This window comes from Myotis nattereri, assembly GCF_964212035.1.
Source record: "Myotis nattereri genome assembly, chromosome: 8".
Taxonomy (NCBI): Eukaryota; Metazoa; Chordata; class Mammalia; order Chiroptera; family Vespertilionidae; genus Myotis; species Myotis nattereri.
Genome location: NC_138083.1, coordinates 33929975 through 33949895, shown reverse-complemented (window position 1 = coordinate 33949895; position 19921 = coordinate 33929975). Strand labels below are relative to the sequence as shown.

The following is a 19921-nucleotide window of genomic DNA, read 5'->3' as shown; positions in this document are numbered from 1 at the left end:
CACCCATGGGGTGGTCACTGTGGGCTTGGCCAAGGCCCAGAGGCAGGGGACCAGCGTTCATCACAGAGGCAGGGGCGGGAGGGGATGAACTGTCGTGGTCTCGGTCTGTGGGCAAGGCCAAGATGCTCCGGAGGCCGGCAGCGCAGCAGTTAAGGGCATGGGCTCTGGGCCCAGATTGGGTACAAATCCTGGCTCTGCCACTGACCAGCTGTAGGACCCTGGGCAAGTGGCCTATCCTCCCTGAGGCTTGGCTTTCCCTTCTGAGAAACAGACACAACGCAACGCCAGCCATGCAGCGCCGCCGTGAGCAGTGGATGCGATCATGAGCGCAGAGCCGGGCCAGGTCCAGAAGATGCTCCGTGTACGGGAACTGCTGTCACTGCCATTCCCGCTGGGGCCCAGAGCTATGCCTCCAGCAGGTGGACCAGCTGCCCTCCTTAGGTCAGTCCCACTGCTGACCAATGTCCTCACAACCAGAAAGGCTGCACCCTTCTGGGGTTAAGCTCTCCTGCCACCCACCCCCAGCAGCTGGGCCCCTCCTCTGCACTGCAGGCCTGTGGTGAGGCAGGTTGGGGTCCAGCAGAGAACAGCTCTCTCCCGAGGCCTCCTGGGAGACCCCCCTCTCTGCAGGCCCAGCGAAGGCTCTGCTCTCTGCTGACGCCTTGCTCTGGTGAGAAGCAGGGTGGGCGCAGAGCAGAACCCTGAGCTGGCAGACAGAGAGTTCATAGCAAGGCCCAGCTTCTGACCTGTTGAGTATTCTTCAAGTTTCCTCCCCTCTATGAGCCTCAGTGTCCCCCTCGGTAAAAGGAATAGGAATAATCTCTACCACCTCACCTTTCTGAGAAGAGTCAATGAGCTAATACACATACACGTGCTTGGATAGAGCCTGGTACACAGTAGTCACCCAGTAAGCGTTAGCGGGTGCTGTGGCCTCCCTCTCACAGATGAGGAAACTGAGGCACAACGTAGGGAAGCCACTGGCCCAGATTACGCACTGGGCAGTGTGGCTCCCGAGGCTGCACCGGCAGCGACTACACTGGGAACCGACACGTCGCTAACTGGCTGGCATGCAGCAGTTCTCAATGGATGGGGGTCGCCTGTGCCTTCATCTGAATGAATGCAGAGAGGAGGCCACATCCAACCTGTACATTTATTTACAAGGCACAAGCTGAGAGCAGGCTGGGGGCTGCCCGCGGCCTTTGCACTCCATCCTCCGGGGCCTGCTGACTCCATCATCTGAGGCCCACGTGGCAGGGATGGGGGCCCACAGTGGCTGGGTTGAGCCAGGGAGGCCCTCAGGCAAGTTCGGGGGTGGTCTTCGGTGTCCCCCAGGCCCCTCCCTGCCCCCTCCGCCAGGCCTGGGCTGGGCGTCCTCTCTCTCACTCAGAGTTCCTGTGTGTTGGTGGTCGGCAAGGAAGGTGGGTGGCAGCTGGAGCTGGCCAGATGGTGTGCGCTGGGCCTTATCTGTTGGGTGTGGGGAGGCAGGCGTGGCGCGAAGCTCCTCTTTCACAAAGCCGGCTCTGTCTCCCGGCAGCTGGCCTCAGGGCTCGACTTGGTTGCCTTCCTGCCCCACCAAGAGCCTCCCATCCACAACCGCGGGAGCCCCACACGCTGGGACCCCAGCCTCCCACTTCAGCTGAGAGCAAGCTCAGGCCAGGGATGCCCGGGCGGGGCCAAGCAGGGTCACCAGGCAACAGTTCCAAAGGGGGAGCCAGGGAAGGCATAAGGGGCCTGTGGCATCTGGGCGGCGGCCGATGGGCCGGAGCCCGTCTGGGGAGGCGTTAGCAGGATGGATCCAGGCCACATCCGAGGCAGCTCTCATCGGGGCAGCGGTCGCCGTGTGGGGGCGTGGGGAGCCCCGAGCCTCCCGGCCTGGCGCAACCTTGTCCTGCCCAGCCCACCCTGGGGTCTGGCCCTCTGCCCTGGCCTTCTGGGCTGTGAGGCCTCAGCCCCGGCCACCGTGGAGCTGCATCCAGGCCTCCGCCGCTTCTGGGGCTCAGACCCCCAGAGCCATCAGTGCCCCTGAGCTGCTGATCTTCTTGAAGCGATTGGCAGCGCTGACAGCAATGAAGTTTTTCTGGGGGAGGGTGGAGAGGGGTCCCAGTCAGCACCGGGGCAGCTGAGTGTCTCCTAAAGTCCCCTTTATTGCAGGAGGGCCAGATGCCAGGGAGGGTGCAGTGCTCAAAATGGCCACAGGAGGCGCCATGACTGCATCCTCCAGGATTCCTTCCTTCCACAGATTTGTCAGCCAGACTAGCGCTCTGTCAAGGTGCTCCAAGTAAAAGATGAACCCCTCGCCATGGCCAATGAGTCCCTCCACACCCCACCTCCCGCTCCTCTCTGCGCTCACTCCCCCACCCTTTGACTCTTCATCAGTCCTGGTTTCCTACCTGCTCCTCACACTCGCCAGCCATGCTTCTGCCTCAGGGCCTTTGCACTGGCTGTTCCCTCTGCCTGGGACACGCTCACCCCTCACCCCCTTCAGGTCTCTGTTCACATTCTCCCTCTCAGTGAGTCCTCCCTGAGCACCTGTTTAGAAGTGCTACCTCGCCTCTCCTGAGTTCTTTCCAGAGCCCGTCCTTCACCCTTCTCCTATCTCCCAACACCCACCACCACCGGAAAGTCCACAAAAACTGAAATCCCGGTGTCTTACCCACTGTGTGTCCCCAGTGCCTAGAGGTAGTAGAAGCTCAATAAATATTTGAAAAAGGAAGGAAGGAAGCCTGTGATGAGGTCAGAGACCTTGTCCTGACCCTGAGCCCCAGATGGACCCCCTCCTCAGGGTGGAGGGGGTGGGTGGAAGGTCAGGAGCCAGCCCAGGACAAAGAGGAAAGCCAACCCTGTTTTCCAGACAGGGCCAGGCCCGGTGGGCGGAACCTGCCAAGGCAGGGCTGCTGGGGCCCCGAACCTGGTGCCAGGAGCTCTTCCCGCCTTGCAGCCCCTCCCTTCACCCACCCCCAGCCCAGGGGTACCTTCCAGCGTCTCTTCATGAGGTATTTCTTAAGCAAGATCTGGGACTTGAGGCGTCGATTACAGCGCTTGGCTTTCTCTGCCAGGTTGTTGAGCCAGGGGTGGGCGAGGCACTGGGCGGCGCTCATGCGGGCCCTGCGGGGAGGGGGCGGCGTGGAGAGGGTGGGTGGTGTGCCCACAGGCGCTGGAGCCCAGCCGGCCTTCCAACCAGTTCCCACCCAGCCTGCACACGCATGCACTGGGCTCGCACAGTGGGGTTCGGGTTCGTGTCCTGTGGTGAGCCTCACCCCTGTTCCTTAACGATGAGGTGGGAGACAAAGTCTTTGGCCTCATCTGACACAGCCTCGAAGGTCTCCTCGTCAAAGTACCAGTTGGCAGCTAGGACATTGTTTAGGGTCTCTGTGTCATCATCTCCCAGGAAGGGGGAGAGGCCGCTCAGCCTGGAGGGAGGGGATGGTAGAGGGAAGCGAGGTGAGACTAGAGATGCTAAGTCACCTTGGAGGGTTTGGGGGGTGGGGATAGATCCTAGGAGGCAGCACCAGATGCTGAAAAGACCCCCAGCCTCTCACGGGGGACAGACCTGAGTTTGAATCTGGCTGGGTGACCTTGGGCAAGTCACTTCCCCTCTCTGAGCCTCACTCTTCTCATCTGTAAAATGGGCATAATCATCCCAGCTTCCCAGGGTTACAGTAAAGAAGAGGAATGGTGAGTGCACAAAAATGTCCAGCACCCCTGTGCCCCCACCCGGGGTCATCAGAGATCTGCGGTCCAGAGCCCTGGGCTGGGATGCTACGCCTTTAGGGGCCTTGGTTTCTCCACTTGTAAGATGGGTGCAAAGTTCCCCTTTCCTGGTTCTCCCTAACACTCCCAACACCCAGCAAAAGCCTGACTGAGTGAATGAGTGAGGTGAGACCACCTCACCAGGACCCCAAGGCCAGTCTGGGCCTCAGCTGCCCACACAGGCGCCCCAACCCCAGGAACACCACGCTCCCTTGGGGCTCACAGCATGTAGGTGATGACCCCCATACTCCACATGTCTGTCTTGTCGGAGATCTGGTCGTAATTCACCACCTCAGGAGACAGGAACTCTGGGGTCCCAAAATTCACCTTCATCTTCTCCTTGGGGTTATACCTGGGGGTGAGACCAAATGCTCAGAGCACAGCCCATTGCCAGGCACCCTGGACCTCTCCCTCGCCCTCTGCCCTCCTCAGAGGCTGGCCCTGGCCTCCCCCCCAGGTGGTACCTCCGTGCCAGGCCGAAGTCAATGATCTTCACCAAATGGCCGGTGTTGTTGACACACAGGATGTTCTCTGGCTGAGGAGAAGGGGTGGCCCGGATTGGCCTCTGACCCGGCTCACCCTCCCTCCCCGTTCAAGTCCACCCGAGTCCCAGGTCCAGCCAGAGTCCCAGGCTGCCAGAGTTAGCAGCCCATCCAAGACCCCAGACCCGCCTGCTCCAGCTCAGACGTGGGACCTGAGCCCGAGAGGGATTGGGAGGAGGCCTCGCAGCACCAGGCTTCTGGGTGGGTGCAGACGGCACTTGCCCTCATCTCAGGCCATGAAAGAACAGGCGCTAGCAGTTCTGAGGATGGAGTGGTTCTGTGCCCTGGTGAGAGGCTAGTGCAGGGCCACCGCCAGGTACGTGGGGCTCCAGGGACCAGAGAAAGAAAACGCTAGCTCAGGGCCCTCAGAAGAAGCCTCTTGGTACGGAGATGATGTCTCCCAGTTAGGGATGATGACAACACCTACAAACGTCCGGCATAGCTCCTCAGTCCTCCCAGCAGCTCTGAGGCAGAGACTGTCACTTTCCGTCCCCATTTCACAGCTGAGAAACCTGAGGCTCAGACACAGAAGTGACTTGGCTACAGTCACCCAGCAAGTGCGCTGGCCTTTTGATATCAATCTGCCCGCCGCCAGCCAGCAAAGACCCACAGCGCACGCTACAGGGCAGGGGCCGGGCACACAGCGTGCTTTCCGTCTTCCCTCGGCCCCTTTGCTCCCCTCCCTCAGTATGGAACAAAGACACCCATGGGTGCTCAGCCACGGCTCCCAGGATCCTATGTGAGTGAAGTTACTGCAAGGCTAGTCCCTCCCCACTCTGGCTCTCCATATAACACAAGGACACTACCAGTTGATCATAAAATCGATCGTTTCCCCCAACCTGCTATCTACAAGGACTGAGCAAGGTCGGAAGAGGGATATCAATAGTCTTCCATTAAACATTTTTGTTAGCGCCTACTGTGTGTGTATTGCTGCACTGACGCTATACTGACTGATCTGTGTTTCTGACTCCCCTCCTGGAATTTTGTCTGTTTTGTTCACCCCTAGATCTCCACCTGCTGGGCCACTGTCTGGCGTGGAGTAGGCCCTCAACAAGTATTTGTTGACTAAATAAACAAACACCTGCAGTGTCTTCCAGGGCCCAGCACAGAAGTAAGTGCTTTTGCAACACTTATCAGTAAGTTCTTTGTGGGAGGCACTGCGCTTGGGGATCACAGGGCTGCAAAAGTATCTGGTATTAGATGCTAGAAGCTCCTAAGAGCTAGGACCAAGACCTTCGCTTTGTTTTCTGCCTCATTCTTTATTTCTGGTATTTAGTAAGTGCTCAGTAAACCCTTTTTGAGTCTACAGGTGGGAGGGAGAGAAGAAGGGATGGTGGCTGGTTGCAACGCTGATTTCAAGTGGTCAGATGCTGCTACCGACCCCTCCCAGGAGGCCCAGCCCCAGTACCTTGAGGTCCAGGTGCAGAACCTGCATCTCGTGCATGAAGAGGATCCCGTCGCAGATCTGCCTGACAAACACCATGGTGTCCACCTCGGTCAGCTGGTAGTCCTCGTCCACGATCCTCTCGAAGAGCTCGCCGCCCTCGATGCTGCGTGCACAGACCCCTCTACAGGCTGCTTCTGGGCCCGCGGCACCCCCCGCCCCTCCCCCACTGCTGGCACTCACTACTCCAAGAACAGGATGATGTCATGTGGGGTCTCGATGGCTGCGTAGAGCTGGATCAGATTGCGGTGGTTGAGCTGGTTCATAACCTCGATCTCAAGCATCACCATTTCCTGGGGACCAGGGAAGTCGGGGACCATCCAAGTGTCATCACTCCCTGCCCTCCACCCTCCAGACCTGCACCCTGACGGGAACCTGGCCTGGACCACTGCCCAGCCTCCTCCTCACTGGCCTCCTTGCCCACCCCAAGCCTGTGTCCTCACCACCCCCGGTCCTTCCTGCTGGGACACCATTCCTTTGCAGTTCTTCCTCGCCTCCTGGCAGAATACTGGGAACCCAAGGGCCCAGACCTCCCCGCTCATCACTCCCCTCCCTACACTCTCTCCCTGGGCTTTCTCCTCACGCCCCATGACTAGATAACTCCACCCGAATGTGAGCAATCTCCAAATACATATCTCCACCTCTGAGCACTCCCTTGAACTCAACATACCCCTTTCTCCAGCTGCCCAGCTGCCATTTCCCTTGGATGTCTAGAGGCATCTCAGCTCTGTCAAGTCCAAAATGAAACCCTTGACACCACCCCTTCCCCACATTTGAGCTTGTCCATTAGCAATAGGACATCACTCTTCACCCAGGTGTGCAGGACTACAAGTTAGGAGCAATCCCAGCTTCTTCTCTTAATCTTGCTTCCTCACACCCCATATCCAATCCGTTAGTAGATCTTCTGACTCTACCTTCAAACTAGATTACAAATCCAATGACTTCTCACCTCCTCCACCTCTGCCTTCCTAGCCTAAGCCACCATTATCTGTCACTTTGAGAAAGTTTGCAAGCCAGTTGTCACATTGGTGGTTTGAAATCAGTTATGGTAGAAATATTTACACCACGGAAATTGGCAAATGCCACAAATCAGGCCTCTCCCTGAACTTTCCCCCCCAGGACATCGTATCTCTACCTGAATCACTTCAGCTCTCTCATTCCACTCCTCCATTCGTGTCTCACCTCACACACACTCCTCAGAGAGGCCTAACCTCGCCCCCCTCTCTCTGCACACCCCCTCACAGCTCCGCACTCCCTGTTTCTTACCTGCCTTTGTTTTTCTTCCTAGCACTTCTCAGTTCCTGGCACCAGGGTTTTTGTTGCATTTTGCTTTTTAGTTGTCTGTTTCTCTTCTCTAGCATGTCAACCCATAAGGGCAGGGACTCTTTGAGTTCACTGCCATTTCCTTTGCACATTGAATGGCACACCAAAAATTGCTTGGGAATTAATTAATCCATAGCTGCCTCCAGTGAATGTATGCAGCACACATGGATTGAGCATCTACACTGAGCCAGGCCCATGATAGAGGCCTGGGGACCTGGCCGTCAATAACATGGATCCAGGCCCTGTCAAGTGGAAGAGGCAGAGAAAGACAGAGTCACATAGAAAATACATGCCTCCCCCGTGTGCTTAGAGCTACGACGGGAGTTCCGGGCTCTCCGAGCAGCTCCTCGTGCTCCTCCTGGGCTCCAGGCCACTGCAGGTGCTGCGGTCTCTGCCTGGAATGCCCATGGCTCACTTCTCAGCTCCCTCTGCCTCGACTCAAGGGTCCCAGCAGTTCCCTGCTATTTCCAGCTCTCAGCCCTCTCTCCCCACAGTCCCTCCTTCTTCATAGTCTTCACGACAGCAGCCCAGGAAGGTTCCCTGACCCACAGGCTGAAACAGGAGCCTCCTCTGCCCTCTTCTCACTGCCGCCCTGCCCTAGCTTTCCCGGGTGACAGCTCTCACTACACCAGGTGGCTAGGTTGCCATCACCTCCTCACACACCGACTCCCTCGCTCCACGCTCCACGTGAGCCTCTGCCTGCATTCCTCCCTTCCTCCCTTCCTCACTTGTTTCCCCTTCTTTCCTTCTTCCCTCCCTTCCTCCCTCCCTCCCTCCCTCCCTGCCTTCCTCCTTCCCTCCCTGCCTCCCTCCCTCCCTCCTTTTTTCCCTCCCTCCCTCCCTCCTTTTCTCCTTCTCCCTTCCTCCCTTCCTCCCTTCCTCCCTTCCTCCCTTCCTTCCTCCCTTCCTTCCTCAGCAAGCCCTGCTCTCGGCCTCCTCTGAGCCAGGCCTGGGCTGGGTGCTGGAGGCAGAACTCTAGACCAGGCCTGTTCACTTTGGTGCTGCCTGAGGGCAGGGGCCACATTCACTTCACTTCCAGACGCCCAGTGCCCAGCACAGGCCTGGCCCAGAGCCTGCACTCATCAGTGCTTGTTGAAGTGAGCAAAACAGAGGGCATGGATACCCTGTGCCTAGAATGGGAAGTCCCGGGATACGTTCACTAACGGGGGTGTCTGGTTTCCGTTTAGGGTCATCAGGCCCCAGTGGGAGGGCTGTCTATCTGTCCATCTGGACAGACACATGGGTAGAGGGAGGTGAGAGGCCCCACACGCCAAAGATCCCGCCTCTCACATAACCAAGCCCCCACCCCCACTACCTTGTCTTTGGGTGTCTGCTTCTTGATGACCTTGGCTGCCAACTTGAGGCCGGTGGCTTTCTCTGTGCAGGTACAGACCGCTCCAAACTTGCCGCTGGAGAGAGACAAGGCTGGGAGTGACGGGGTTTCAGGGCCAAGGGCCGAGGGGGCCTGTGCTCTGTGCCCATCTGGATCCCCACCGTGAGATGGGGCCCTCGTCCCAGCCAGCCCTCACTCCCTCCTGAAGCTCTACTTCAGGGACAATGGCTGAACCACACAAACCGCGGGCACAGGAAGGACAGGCTGATCCGCAGAGTGGTCCCAGAGGTGACAACCTGGAGCTCTGGGCCCCAGGGGAGGGAACCTTCAGGGCTTTTTACAAAGCAGGAGTCACCGGAGACGACAGGAAACTACTGTCGCTCCTATAGGAAATACTGAATGGCCGACGATGTGTCTGTGAGCGACAGTGACATGTCTAGGCGTCAGCCACGTGGCAGCTTGCACATGACAGGTGCAGCCACCAGAAGCGATGTGTTCGCTGGGTCACATCCAGTGGGGTGTGGCTGGGCCTTGCTCAGGGAAGATGCAAAGCCTCAGGGGCATCGATGCTCTTCAGGGGCCCAGGGGCCCCCTCTTACCCGCCCAGTGTCTCCTTGGAGTTCATGCTGAATTGACTGTTGACATTCCCGGTCCTCAGCTCCACGATGCGGTGGGGGAAGGGGGCGGGGGGTGGCGGGCAATCGTCTGGAGGCAGAGCAGAGCCATCAGAGTCAGTGCCAGGGGCTGCTGAGGATCCACCGGGCACTCCACATCCCCCCCCAAAACTCCCTACTTCCCCCCCCACCCCTCACCCCCACCCCACCCCTGCCTGGCCTGGGCGCACCCAGAGAAGTTCACTGAGTGCTACCTGGGGGACAGCTGGCTCCAGGACAGGGGCTGGGGGACTCGGTTCCCAATTTCAGCTCTGCCACCACCACACAAAATGGCCTTGGGAGGCCTCTGCCTCTGACAGAGGGAGGCTCACCTACTCCGGGCACCACCATGGGGATGGCCCATGAGACCCCGGGGACCCCCCCAAGCGACCTGCATCCCAAGCCATCTGCATTTCCATTGAAGAAAAAGGGGCCAGATAGGGGTTACTATGTCTGATGGGGGCAGTGATGGGATCTGCCTACCATCCCCTCAAATAGCACCACAGGCTGGCCAGGCCAGCGGAATGGGTGTCTAACCCGTGCTTGGCCCGGGGTGGTGAGGGGTGGATGGGTGGGGGGGGAGTAGAGGCAGGGACAGAGTTTGTTAGGGAGAGGCTGCCACCTAGTGACAACGGTGAGCAGGGGCCCTGGCGGCGGCGGGCTGAACCATCGGGAATGGAAAGCTCTTTATAAATAGCCAGAGGCGGCAGGGAAGCCGGGCTGGTGGTAAATCAAAGGCCTTGGAGGTGGTTCAGGCCCCGTCGCCCTGAGGATGTGATTTCGGGGCGGGGCGGAGGTCTCTGCCCTATTCAGGAGGAGGCAGGGCTCCTGGCCGCCGCCCAGCCGCCAGGCCCTCCCACCCTGTCTGGGTGGCACTGTGCCGCTCACTAGGCAGGCTGGCGAGGCTCCCAGGGCGCCTTGGCCGGGGGGAGGGTGTCAGGACACTCTGGGCTCTCCTGACCCCATCTCACCCCACCCCCAGCCCGCCGTACCCTGGCCCAAGCCTGTTCAGCCAGCGGCCAAGCCCACGCATGCTCAGTGGCTCCCTGGCCCGCTGGCGAAGCCGGGGCTCCTGGTCTGGTCACAGCTGAGGCCACGCCACGGTCCTGCCCCGTCTCACGTGCCGGCTTCCGTGGCCACAGCTTCCGCACAGACACCTGTGCTCCTCGGCGCAGGACCCCGCCCCACCCCGGCCACGAAGTGGTTTAAGGACCAAAGTCTGGCGTTTTAATTCTACAGACTGACTCCCAACTGCACGGCCCAGGGAGCTGGTGCTGCTCCAATGACCTGCCTGACGTTTTTCAAAGCCGCGTATCAGCCAAAGGAAAAGAAAGCCAGACGGAGCTCTGGCGTGAGGACGCCCTGAGAGGTGCAGGTCCTGTCCTCGCTGTGGATTTGGGGGCCCTCGTGCCATTTCCTGTAGCTGAGCCTCCAGTTCCCCATCCATCAGAAGGGTCTAGACCGTGGTTCTCAACCTTCCTAACGCCGCGACCCTTTAATACAGTTCCTCATGTTGTGGGGACCCCCAACCATAAAAGTATTTTCGTGGCTACTTCGTAACCGTAATTTTGCTACTGTTATGAATCGTAATGTAAATATCTGATATGCAGGATGTATTTTCATTGTTACAAATTGAACATAATTAAAGCATAGTGATTAATCACAAAAACAATATGTAATTATATATGTGTTTTGCGATGGTCTTCGGCGACCCCTGTGAAAGGGTTGTTCGACCCCCAAAGGGGCCGCGACCCACAGGTTGAGAACCGCTGGTCTAGAAACTCATACTGCCTGGAGTTGTGTGGCACTCAGATGAATCAGCCTGGGTGAGACATGGCTCAGAGCAATTCAGTTCCTCTAAAGTGGGGAGACTTGGGGATCCCCATCCCCTTTTCCCTTGGGCCCCCAGGCAGCCCCAAGCCCACCCCTACCCCTGGCCTACCCAAAATCTGGAAGCAGTCCTCCTCCCTGGCTGTGAGACAGAGGGGCTGCCCCGCCTCCGACCTCTCCGGGGGCGCAGCCTGGAACTCGATCCCCCTCGAGGTGTCCCCTTCCACCTCAGCCGGGCCAGCCTGGCCGGAAGCCTTCTCTCCTGCTTCCTTCTGGCTGCCGTGCGGGATGTTTTCCCCTCCTGCTGCTGCTTTGGCTGGCACGGGATCTGTGGGGCTGGGGGTCACGGGCACCCCTTCAAAGATGAGCTCCAAGGCCTCATTTGGGGGCTTCTCAGCCAGCGGCTGCTCTGGGCTACAAGGTGAGAACACAGAAGTGATGCCCTTCGCAGCCGCAGCCCCCTGTGGCCTCCGGCCGGCCTTCAGGCTTCCGAAGCCTCATCTCTGCTCTCTGGAGCGAATATAACCCTCCCCCCACCCCAAGCGCATGGGGTGATGCATCCCAAGTCACTTCATGCAAAATCAAGGGATGTTAATATTATCATAAATGACTGTGGTCATTACCTTGACTATTAACACACTAATAGATAATAACTGACCATTAATAGGATTAGTGATATGAGCAATCATTATATGGATATAATTAGGGAGGTAACATAGCTTTTGATTCATAAAAACAGTGGCAATGCAATTGATGTTAATATAAAATTTAAGTTGATATGGTGTTATTATTTATTGTGGTTTACAACATATCATTAATGACCTGGTTAATCTGATTAGCACTCAGGTAAGTGTAATTGATTACATCATAAGACTGATGCTTTATTATGAAAAGTATTAGTAAGTTATGAAAGTGTTAGGAAGTATCTCCCATCTGTTATGAGTCAACTTTCCATGTTATACTGATAATTATATTAAGAAGAGGGGTTTCCTTTCCTCCTGATATCTCGGCTCCACCCTTGGCTCGACCCAAGTTCACAGAATAAGGGGAACTCTGAACTTCAGGTGCCCAGAGAAGAAGAGTTCCACCTGAGCGGTCTCTGAGGACCTCTCTGACTGACATTCCAGGCTTCTGTGAAATTCCTGCTTTATGCAAGAGGTAGCTGAACATCAGGCCTGCCCAATCCAGCTCTGAATGTGACGGCAATGATTCCCAGGACAGAGGCGCTCAGCACGACCCCTGGGACAGAGTCCCCTCCCTGACCCCAGGCAGGGGCATTCACCTGGAGATGGCAGCAGGACAGCTGGGGCAATGTAGAAAGGCCGGGGAGCCCCTCCTGGCCGCTGCTTGGCTCTCTATTGCCTTCTTTCGCTCCTTGGCCTCTCCAGGATCCTGGTTGCCCGAGGACTCCTGATGATCGTCGTCGCTGGGCTTCTTGACACTGGCCTCAGCCGTCTGGGTCTGCTGGGGCAGGGCTGCTGGCTGCCCAACACTGCCCAAGGCGCCTTCTCCCTCGGGCCCCTGGCTGCTAGCTGAGGGTTGGGCCAGGCCACCCTTCCCTTTCTCTGGGGCAGGGGCTTTGGCACCTTTCTTCATGGTGAGTGGACCAGAGTCTTTCTTTGGGTCTATAGGGCCAGAGTCTTTCTTTGGGTCTATAGGGCCAGAGTCTTTCTTTGGGTCTGGGGGGCCAGATTCTTTCTTTGGTTCTGGGGGGACAGGCTCTTTCTTTGGTTCTGGGGGGGCAGGCTCTTTCTTTGGGTCTGGGGGAGCAGGCTCTTCTTTCTTTTGGTCTGGGGGGGAAGGTTTTTTCTTTGGATCTGGGGGGACGGGTTCTTTCTTTGGTTCTTGGGGACTAGGCTTTTTCTTTGGGTCTGGGGGGGCAGTTTCTTCTTTTTTTGAGTCTGGGGGAGCAGGTTTCTTCTTTGGATCTGGGGGGACGGGTTCTTTCTTTGGTTCTTGGGGACTAGGCTTTTTCTTTGGGTCTGGGGGGGCAGTTTCTGTCTTTGGGTCTGGGGAGACAGATTCTTTCTTTAGTTCTGGGGGGTCAGGTTTCATCTTTGGGTCTGGGGGGGCAGCTTCTTTCTTTGGGTCTGGGGGGGCAGCTTCTTTCTTTGGGTCTGGAGGGGCAGCTTCTTTCTTTGGATCTAGGGGGGCAGATTTCATCTTTGGGTCTGGGGGGCCAGATTCTTTCTTAGTATCTAGGGGGGCAGGTTTTTCTTTCTTTGAGTCTGGGGGAGCAGGTTCCTTCTTTGGATCTGGGGGGGCAGGTTCTTTCTTTGGTTCTTGGGGACCAGGCTCTTTCTTTGGTTTTTGGGGATCAGGCTCTTTCTTTGGGTCTTGGGGGGCATGTTCTTTCTTTGGTTCTGTGGGGGCAGGTTCTTCTTTCTTTGGGTCTGGGGAGGCAGTTTCTTTCTTTGGGTCTGGGGGGGCAGGTTCTTTCTTTGGATCTTGGGGACCAGGCTCTTTCTTTGGGTCTGGGGGGGCATGTTCCTTCTTTGGGTCTGGGGAGACAGGCTCTTTCTTTGGGTCTATAGGGCCAGAGTCTTTCTTTGGGTCTGGGGGGGCATGTTCCTTCTTTGGGTCTGGGGGGGCAGGTTCTTTCTTTGGGTCTTGGGGACCAGGCTCTTTCTTTGGGTCTGGGGGGGCAGTTTCTTTCTTTGGGTCTGGGGGGACAGGCTCTTTCTTTGGGTCTATAGGGCCAGAGTCTTTCTTTGGGTCTGGGGGGGCATGTTCCTTCTTTGGGTCTGGGGGGGCAGGTTCTTTCTTTGGGTCTTGGGGACCAGGCTCTTTCTTTGGGTCTGGGGGGGCAGGTTCTTTCTTTGGGTCTGGGGGTGCAGGATTCATCTTTGGATCTGAGGGGGCAGTTTCTTCCTTTGGTTCTTGGGAACCAGGCTCTTTCTTTGGGTCTGGGGGGGCAGGTTCCTTCTTTGGGTCTGGGGGGGCAGGCTCTTTCTTTGGGTCTGGGGGGGCAAGGTCTTTCTCTGTAGCTGGGGGTCCTTCGTCTGCTGCACCTTTAGGTGCATTGTCTGTAGAGGAGGTGAGACACCAGTCAGGATTCACCCTCCTTCCCCTCTCTCCCCAGCCAGGCTCCCCAGAGACCAGCTCTGGGCCAGGTCCCCACTAAGGCAAAGATTTGCAAATGCTTGTCCCCCTGAGCCTCTAGGGCCCCTTGATGGGCTGTAGAGATGGGCTGCTGGGATCTCAGAGTCCTGTATAGAGGGCTCCCAGTCCTCTGCTGGGCCTGGACGCCCCGTCACTCCTTGCCCTGGATTTAGTGCCATCCATGAGAGCTCCACATTTTCCTAGTTTCTCTGGGGAGGAGCTCATGTAAGCTCTTGAGCAGCCCAGTCCTACCCAGAGAAAATTCGGATTTCTGAGTCCCCCATGCACCACATAGAGAACTACCACTGAAGAACTGGCCCAAACCTGGAGTCAAACACCCCTTCCCAAGCTCCTCCCTCGCCTCCTGCCCCAGCTTGGCACCTGTTGGTGAGCTCTGGATTCCCAGCTCCGCTGCTCCGTTTTCTGTCGCCATGAGGTAGGAAGGCGTCCGCTTCCGCTTGTCTAACTCAGGTCTTTCTAGCTGCAGAGAGAAGCGTGGGGTGTGTCAGGCAGTGGGAGTCCTCCTCTTGTCAGGCCGAGAGGCCAGGGCCAGCTGACGGAGGGGAGAGAGGTACCTGGAGCAGAGAGGGGCAACCCGTGCCGTCTGTATTGCAGCGGCTGCCCAGGAGCCGTCCTGGGGCAGTTGTAAGGGATTGGGCCGGGTGGGCAGAGGCGGAGGCAGGGGCGCAGGCAGGGGAGGCGGGGACGGAGGAGAGGATCTCTTACACCAGGGGCCAGGCAGCTCGGACTGCCACCACCTGTCACTCTTGGCCCCCATTCAGAGGACACAGCATTCTTCCCACGGACCGACGGGAGGGGGGGACGGGGTGGGGGTGGGGGAAAGTGGTGTTGGAACAAGCAGAAGAGAAAAAGGAGGGGGCACCTGGGGCCCCGGGGCACGGGGCAGCAGCCTTTTCCCAGGCCTTGGCTTGAACAGGATCAGGGAGGGGCCTGGGCGAAGAGGGGCTCCCAGACGGGGCCCTGGCTCTGCCCACCTGCCTCCCACATGTCCTGGGCCCCCCGGAACCTGGTTAGAGCCACACAGGCCCAGAAATAATCACCCTGGACCCAGTGCCCAGCTCTGTGCCCATGAGCTCTGCCTGGCAATTGGACCTACTTAGACCATCTTTGGGTAAGAAATTGTCTCAGAGGCTCTTACTCAACATGCCCATGGGCCTAAAAACCTTTTCTTTTGAAAATATCTTTTTTGAATCATTGCTCGGCTGCCTTCTGCATGCCCGCTACTAGGGATCAAGCCTGCAATCCGGGCATGTGCCCTGACTGGGAATCGAACCATGACCTCCTGGTTTATGGGTCGATGCTCAACCACTGAGTCACACCAGTCGGGCTACCCTTTAACTTTATATATATATTTTTTTCTTTTCTTTTTAATATATTTTATTGATTTTTTTTTACAGAGAGGAAGGGAGAGGGATAGTCAGAAATATCGATGAGAGAGAAACATCAATCAGCTGCCTCCTGCACACCCCCTACTGGGGATGTGCCCGCAACCAAGGTATATGCGCTTGACCGGAATCAAACCTGGAACCCTTGAGTCTGCAGGCCGACCCTCTATCCACTGAGCCAAACCGGTTAGGGCCCCTTTAACTTTTTTATTTGAACCATGAGCTACGTGAACAGTTTACTATTCAAAGTGAGTGAATATTTTTAAATATATTTTTACTGATTTCAGAGATGAAGGGAGAGAGAGAGAGAGAAACAAAGATGATGAGAGAGAATCATTGATCGGCTGCCTCCTGCAGGCCCCACTCTGGGAATTGAGCCCACAACCCCGGGCATGTGCCCTGACAGGGAATTGAACCATGACCTCCTGGTTCATAGACCAACACTTAACCACTGAGCCACGCCGGCCGGACTGAGTGAATATTTTTTTAGGTGAGAAAATGCTGAGGAGGTTGGTACTGGCTAGAAAAAAAACAGAGTTGGAGCTCCTCCCTCACTCTTGACAAGTTTTGCTCTTCCTGGCCCTCCCCGCCCCTCCTCCATTTCTCTCCTCAATGTCCAGTTGACAGCCCGCCTCTTCTAGAAACAAAAATAATACTGATCCTGCCTAGTACTTGCCATATGTGTCAGGCCTTGTTCTTGGTGCTCTGGTGTTGATTCACTCATGTGATCTTTAGAACAATCCGATGAGGTAGGTACAACTTCAGATGGGTAAACTGAGGCACAGAGAAGTTAAATAATTTACTCAAAGTCATTAAGTTTGTAAGGGACTGAGCTGGGACTTGAACCCAGGCTCTCTGAAGGGAAGGGAGCTCCCTTTTTTTTGAGTGCTTATTATTAGCTTTATCCATATTGTCTTAAAGCATCATCTTTTTTTTTAAAAAAATATGTTTTTATTGATTCCAGAGAGAGGAAGGGAGAGGAAGAGAGAGAGAGAGAAACATCAAAGATTAGAGAGAATCATTGATCAGCTGTCTCCTTCACACCCCCTGCTGGGGATTGAGCCCACAATCTAGGCACGTGCCCTGACAGGGAATCACACCATGACCTCCTGGTTCATGGGTCAATGCTCAACCACTGAGCCACACCGATCGGGCTTTTTTATTTTTTCCTCACCTGAGGAGTGAGGATACTTTCCCAATGATTTTTAGAGAGAGAGGAGGAACATCGATGCGAGGGAGACACATCAATTGGTTGCCTCCCGAATGCACCCCAACCGGAGGCGGGGATCAAACCTGCAACCCAGTCATGTGCTCTGGACCGGGAATTGAACCTGCGACCCTCCAGTGTGCAGGCCAACACTCTAACCACTGAGCAATGCTGGCCAGGGTTAAAACATCATCTGATAACTCTGTGGGGAGCTTTCATCTTATTTTCTAGATGAAGACAGGGAGATCCAAAGATTGAGTGACTTGCCATGGCCAGTGTGGTTCAGTTGGTCGGGCGTCATCCAGTGCCCCAAAGGGTTGCCGGTCTGATTCCTGGTCAGGGCACATGCCTGGGTTGCAGGCTCGATCTCCAGTAGGGTGTGTGCAGGAGGCAGCTGACTGGCGTTATGCTCTCACCTCTCTCATGTAGATGTTTCTCTCTCACCTGCTCCCTCTCTAAAAATCAATTTAAAAATATATTTTTTAAATTGAGTAACTTGCACAAACTCACTCCACAAGTAAGGGAGTCCAGCCAGAAATGTCCTTCTTCACAACCCAAAGTTCTCTTTCCTCCATAAAATTTCCCAGCCTGTGCTCGCCCCGTCCCCGCTGGGGTCTCAGCATTCTGGAGGTTGAAATGCTTCCTGTCCGCACCTGCTATTGGGAGCCCCTGGCCCTCCACTTGGTTGTCCCCGTAGCAGATTCTGGTTTAGCTTGGAATGCTGGACCTCCCTCCTCTGGCCTCCTTCCACTCCAGGTTGAACCCACTGTTAACACGGTCTGGGAGCCCTCGAGGGCAGGGGCTGTATGATGCTCAGTGTTTGGTGAGACTAGCAAGGGCCTGGACTGGGTTGTGGAACTTCTCTACCATGATGGCGCTTGCTGACATCCTCTTGCTGTTAGTGTGGTTGTCAATACCGCTCACTGATTGAGGGCCCAGTGAGGGCCAGGCCTGACTCTGCCAAAGGCTTCACCCCAGCTCCTTGGATCCTCACAAGGGACTCCAGGGGCCAAATGTTAGACCATTTCAATGGCGCAGAAACTGATGCTGAGAAAGGGTAAGAGGCTTGTCTCTGTGGAGTAGCTTCAAATTTCCCAGATTCGAATCCAGAGCCGCCTCCTGATGAAACCAAAATCCAGGCTTAGACAACATAAGGGGCTTCACTTGCTACCTTTGTCACGGTTATGAGTCCCAAATAATAACTAGCACTTACTGAACTCTTCTGTAAACAGGCCAGGCCCTGGATAAGCAACTTCATGAGAGTCCTCAATTCAGCTCGTACAGTCTCCGTGGTTAGGAGCTCTGTCGGCCAAGCTGAGACTAATAACAGGCGTGGGCAAATGCCTTTGCTTGTCTCCTCATCCTCCTCTCAGGGGGAGGGATATAGGAATAGGGCCTGGGTATATAGTAAGTGCATTATAAACGTCAGCTATTTCAACCCCAGTTCAAAGGTGTGACAGGAAAACTGAGTCCCAGAGCAAACTCACAGAGTTGGGTCTGAACCACCTAATCCAAGGCTCAGCTCATTACCACTCTGCCTGTGGTCTCTCTCCCGGGGTGGCTGGGACCGTTTAGCGAGCACAGGTATCCAAGTGCCAGGCACTGTACGGCCTAGAGAAGGTCAATGGGGGGTGGGGGGACATATGCCCCCGCCCCCCAACCCAGGCCTATTGTCTGTGTCCATGGGTTATGCATATATGCATACAAGTTCTTTGGTTGGTCTCTTCCCACCCACCCACCCTCCCCGCCTTCCCTCTGAGGTTCCACAGTCTGTTCCATGCTTCTGTGTCTCTGGATCTACTTCGTTCATCAGTTTATTTTGTGGGGTCTCCATAATGATGTGGACATCCCAGGTAGAGGGCTCAGCTGTCCCTGCAGGCTCCTTCGTGTTCCCTTCCAGCTGGGATGAAACTGGACTGGTTCCGGATCCACAGGATTGCGGCTTCTGGCCACCCAGGCTGAGCTCAGCTTGACCAGCTGCTCCTGGGAGTCCCTGAGCTTCTTCTCAGCTCTCCCTTGGAGGCAGGGGGGTGGGGCATGGGGAAACCCCCTCCACCAGCTGGGGGCTGCCAGAGCCCCTGCCCACCCTGAAGAGGGGGCTCTCCCACCCGGCACCAGCTGTACAGCCACCCTCTTTGCTTCTACAGGGCAGGGCAGGAAGTGGGGCCATGCCAGAACCAATTAAACCTGCCAGGGGAATTAAGGTCAGCAGGATGCAATTATGCCTGTGGATTTAACAAGGCCAGAGGGAAGTTCTCTCCAGCCAGAGTTCACGGCTCCTTAGGCCTCTTGCCCTGGATGGCTCTGCACTCCAGAAGCCTGGGCTCCCAGGCTCACCCATTTCTGGGAGATTTCCTTGGGAGTGGAGGGGTTAACTCCAGCCGGGCACTGCTTCCCTGGCTCTTGGGATGAAATTAATCCAGCCAAGATGCTTTTAAAAGGACCTGCTCAGAGGAGACATTTCCCAGCCTCACCCTCCCTGCTCGGCTGTGATGGAAAATCTAGGGAGTTGAGCAATGACCTTCTGACTCTAAAGGGAGCAGCCAAGTCCCCTCACAGCTTTCCTCCGGTCCTGGAGTGGGAGCCGCTGAGGGATGTTTTCTCCTGCCCTCTCCCACCTTGGGCCCCAAGCCCAGGGCTGTGGCATAGCTCTCAGGCCTCTGGGAAAGCCCTGGGCCAGACTGCTGTCCTTAGAGCAGTATCCGCGGAGATCTATACGCACTCTGTATAGCCACCTGGACAAGTGGCACGCTGTTCCCTCCCAGAACTGTAGTTTTACTGCAAAGATAGATAACTTACTGAGTGCTCTCCTCTCTGGCAAGGACTAAACCGGTTACTTTGGGGACAGAGAGATGGGGTTTGGGGAAAAGAAGAATCACCACACAGTGCCTTTTAGGTGAAAACAGCTTGTAAAATCATTCATGAGTTTGGGATCCTTTTTGTTAAAAATATTTATAGAGAAAATGTCTGGAGGAATAGAAATATACATATGAACAGGTGTGGAGTATGGACAATTTTCACTCTTTGAATTTTGCAAAAATTTTTTGAAGTGACCATTTGAAATTGAGCAGATTAATAAATAATTTAAAAGCTACCAATATGGACTCAGATTTCTACAATTCAAGGCAGAAAATGGTAGGAGCGACACATGAAATAAAAACACTGGGATTTCAGAGGAGGAATCATTAAGACTATGGTCAGGGATGCTCTCAGCCACAGGCATGGCTAGTGCAGGCTTTCTCCGTGCCCGGGCCCCAGCATTTCGGTTGGTTTCCTGCACACCCAGTGTGAGAAGCCCCACGCAGAGGGCCAGCTATGCGGGCACGCCTGA

General features: G+C 56.0%; 1 protein-coding gene across 1 annotated transcript; it reads right to left on the bottom strand.

Moving 5' to 3' along the window:
* Window positions 1–1131: 1131 nt before the first annotated feature.
* MYLK2 (myosin light chain kinase 2) lies at window positions 1132–14650 on the bottom strand. Its single transcript, XM_081097648.1, has 13 exons — window positions 14553–14650; window positions 14359–14458; window positions 12158–13901; window positions 10988–11289; window positions 8992–9097; window positions 8375–8468; window positions 5920–6029; window positions 5701–5842; window positions 4215–4285; window positions 3974–4102; window positions 3258–3410; window positions 2973–3105; window positions 1132–2077 (listed from the first exon to the last, which is right to left on the bottom strand). Exons 2-13 carry the CDS (start codon window positions 14408–14410, stop codon window positions 1997–1999), a joined length of 3117 nt encoding a protein of 1038 aa, XP_080953774.1. The 5' UTR covers window positions 14411–14458; window positions 14553–14650; the 3' UTR covers window positions 1132–1996.
* Between the last annotated feature and the right edge of the window lie 5271 nt (window positions 14651–19921).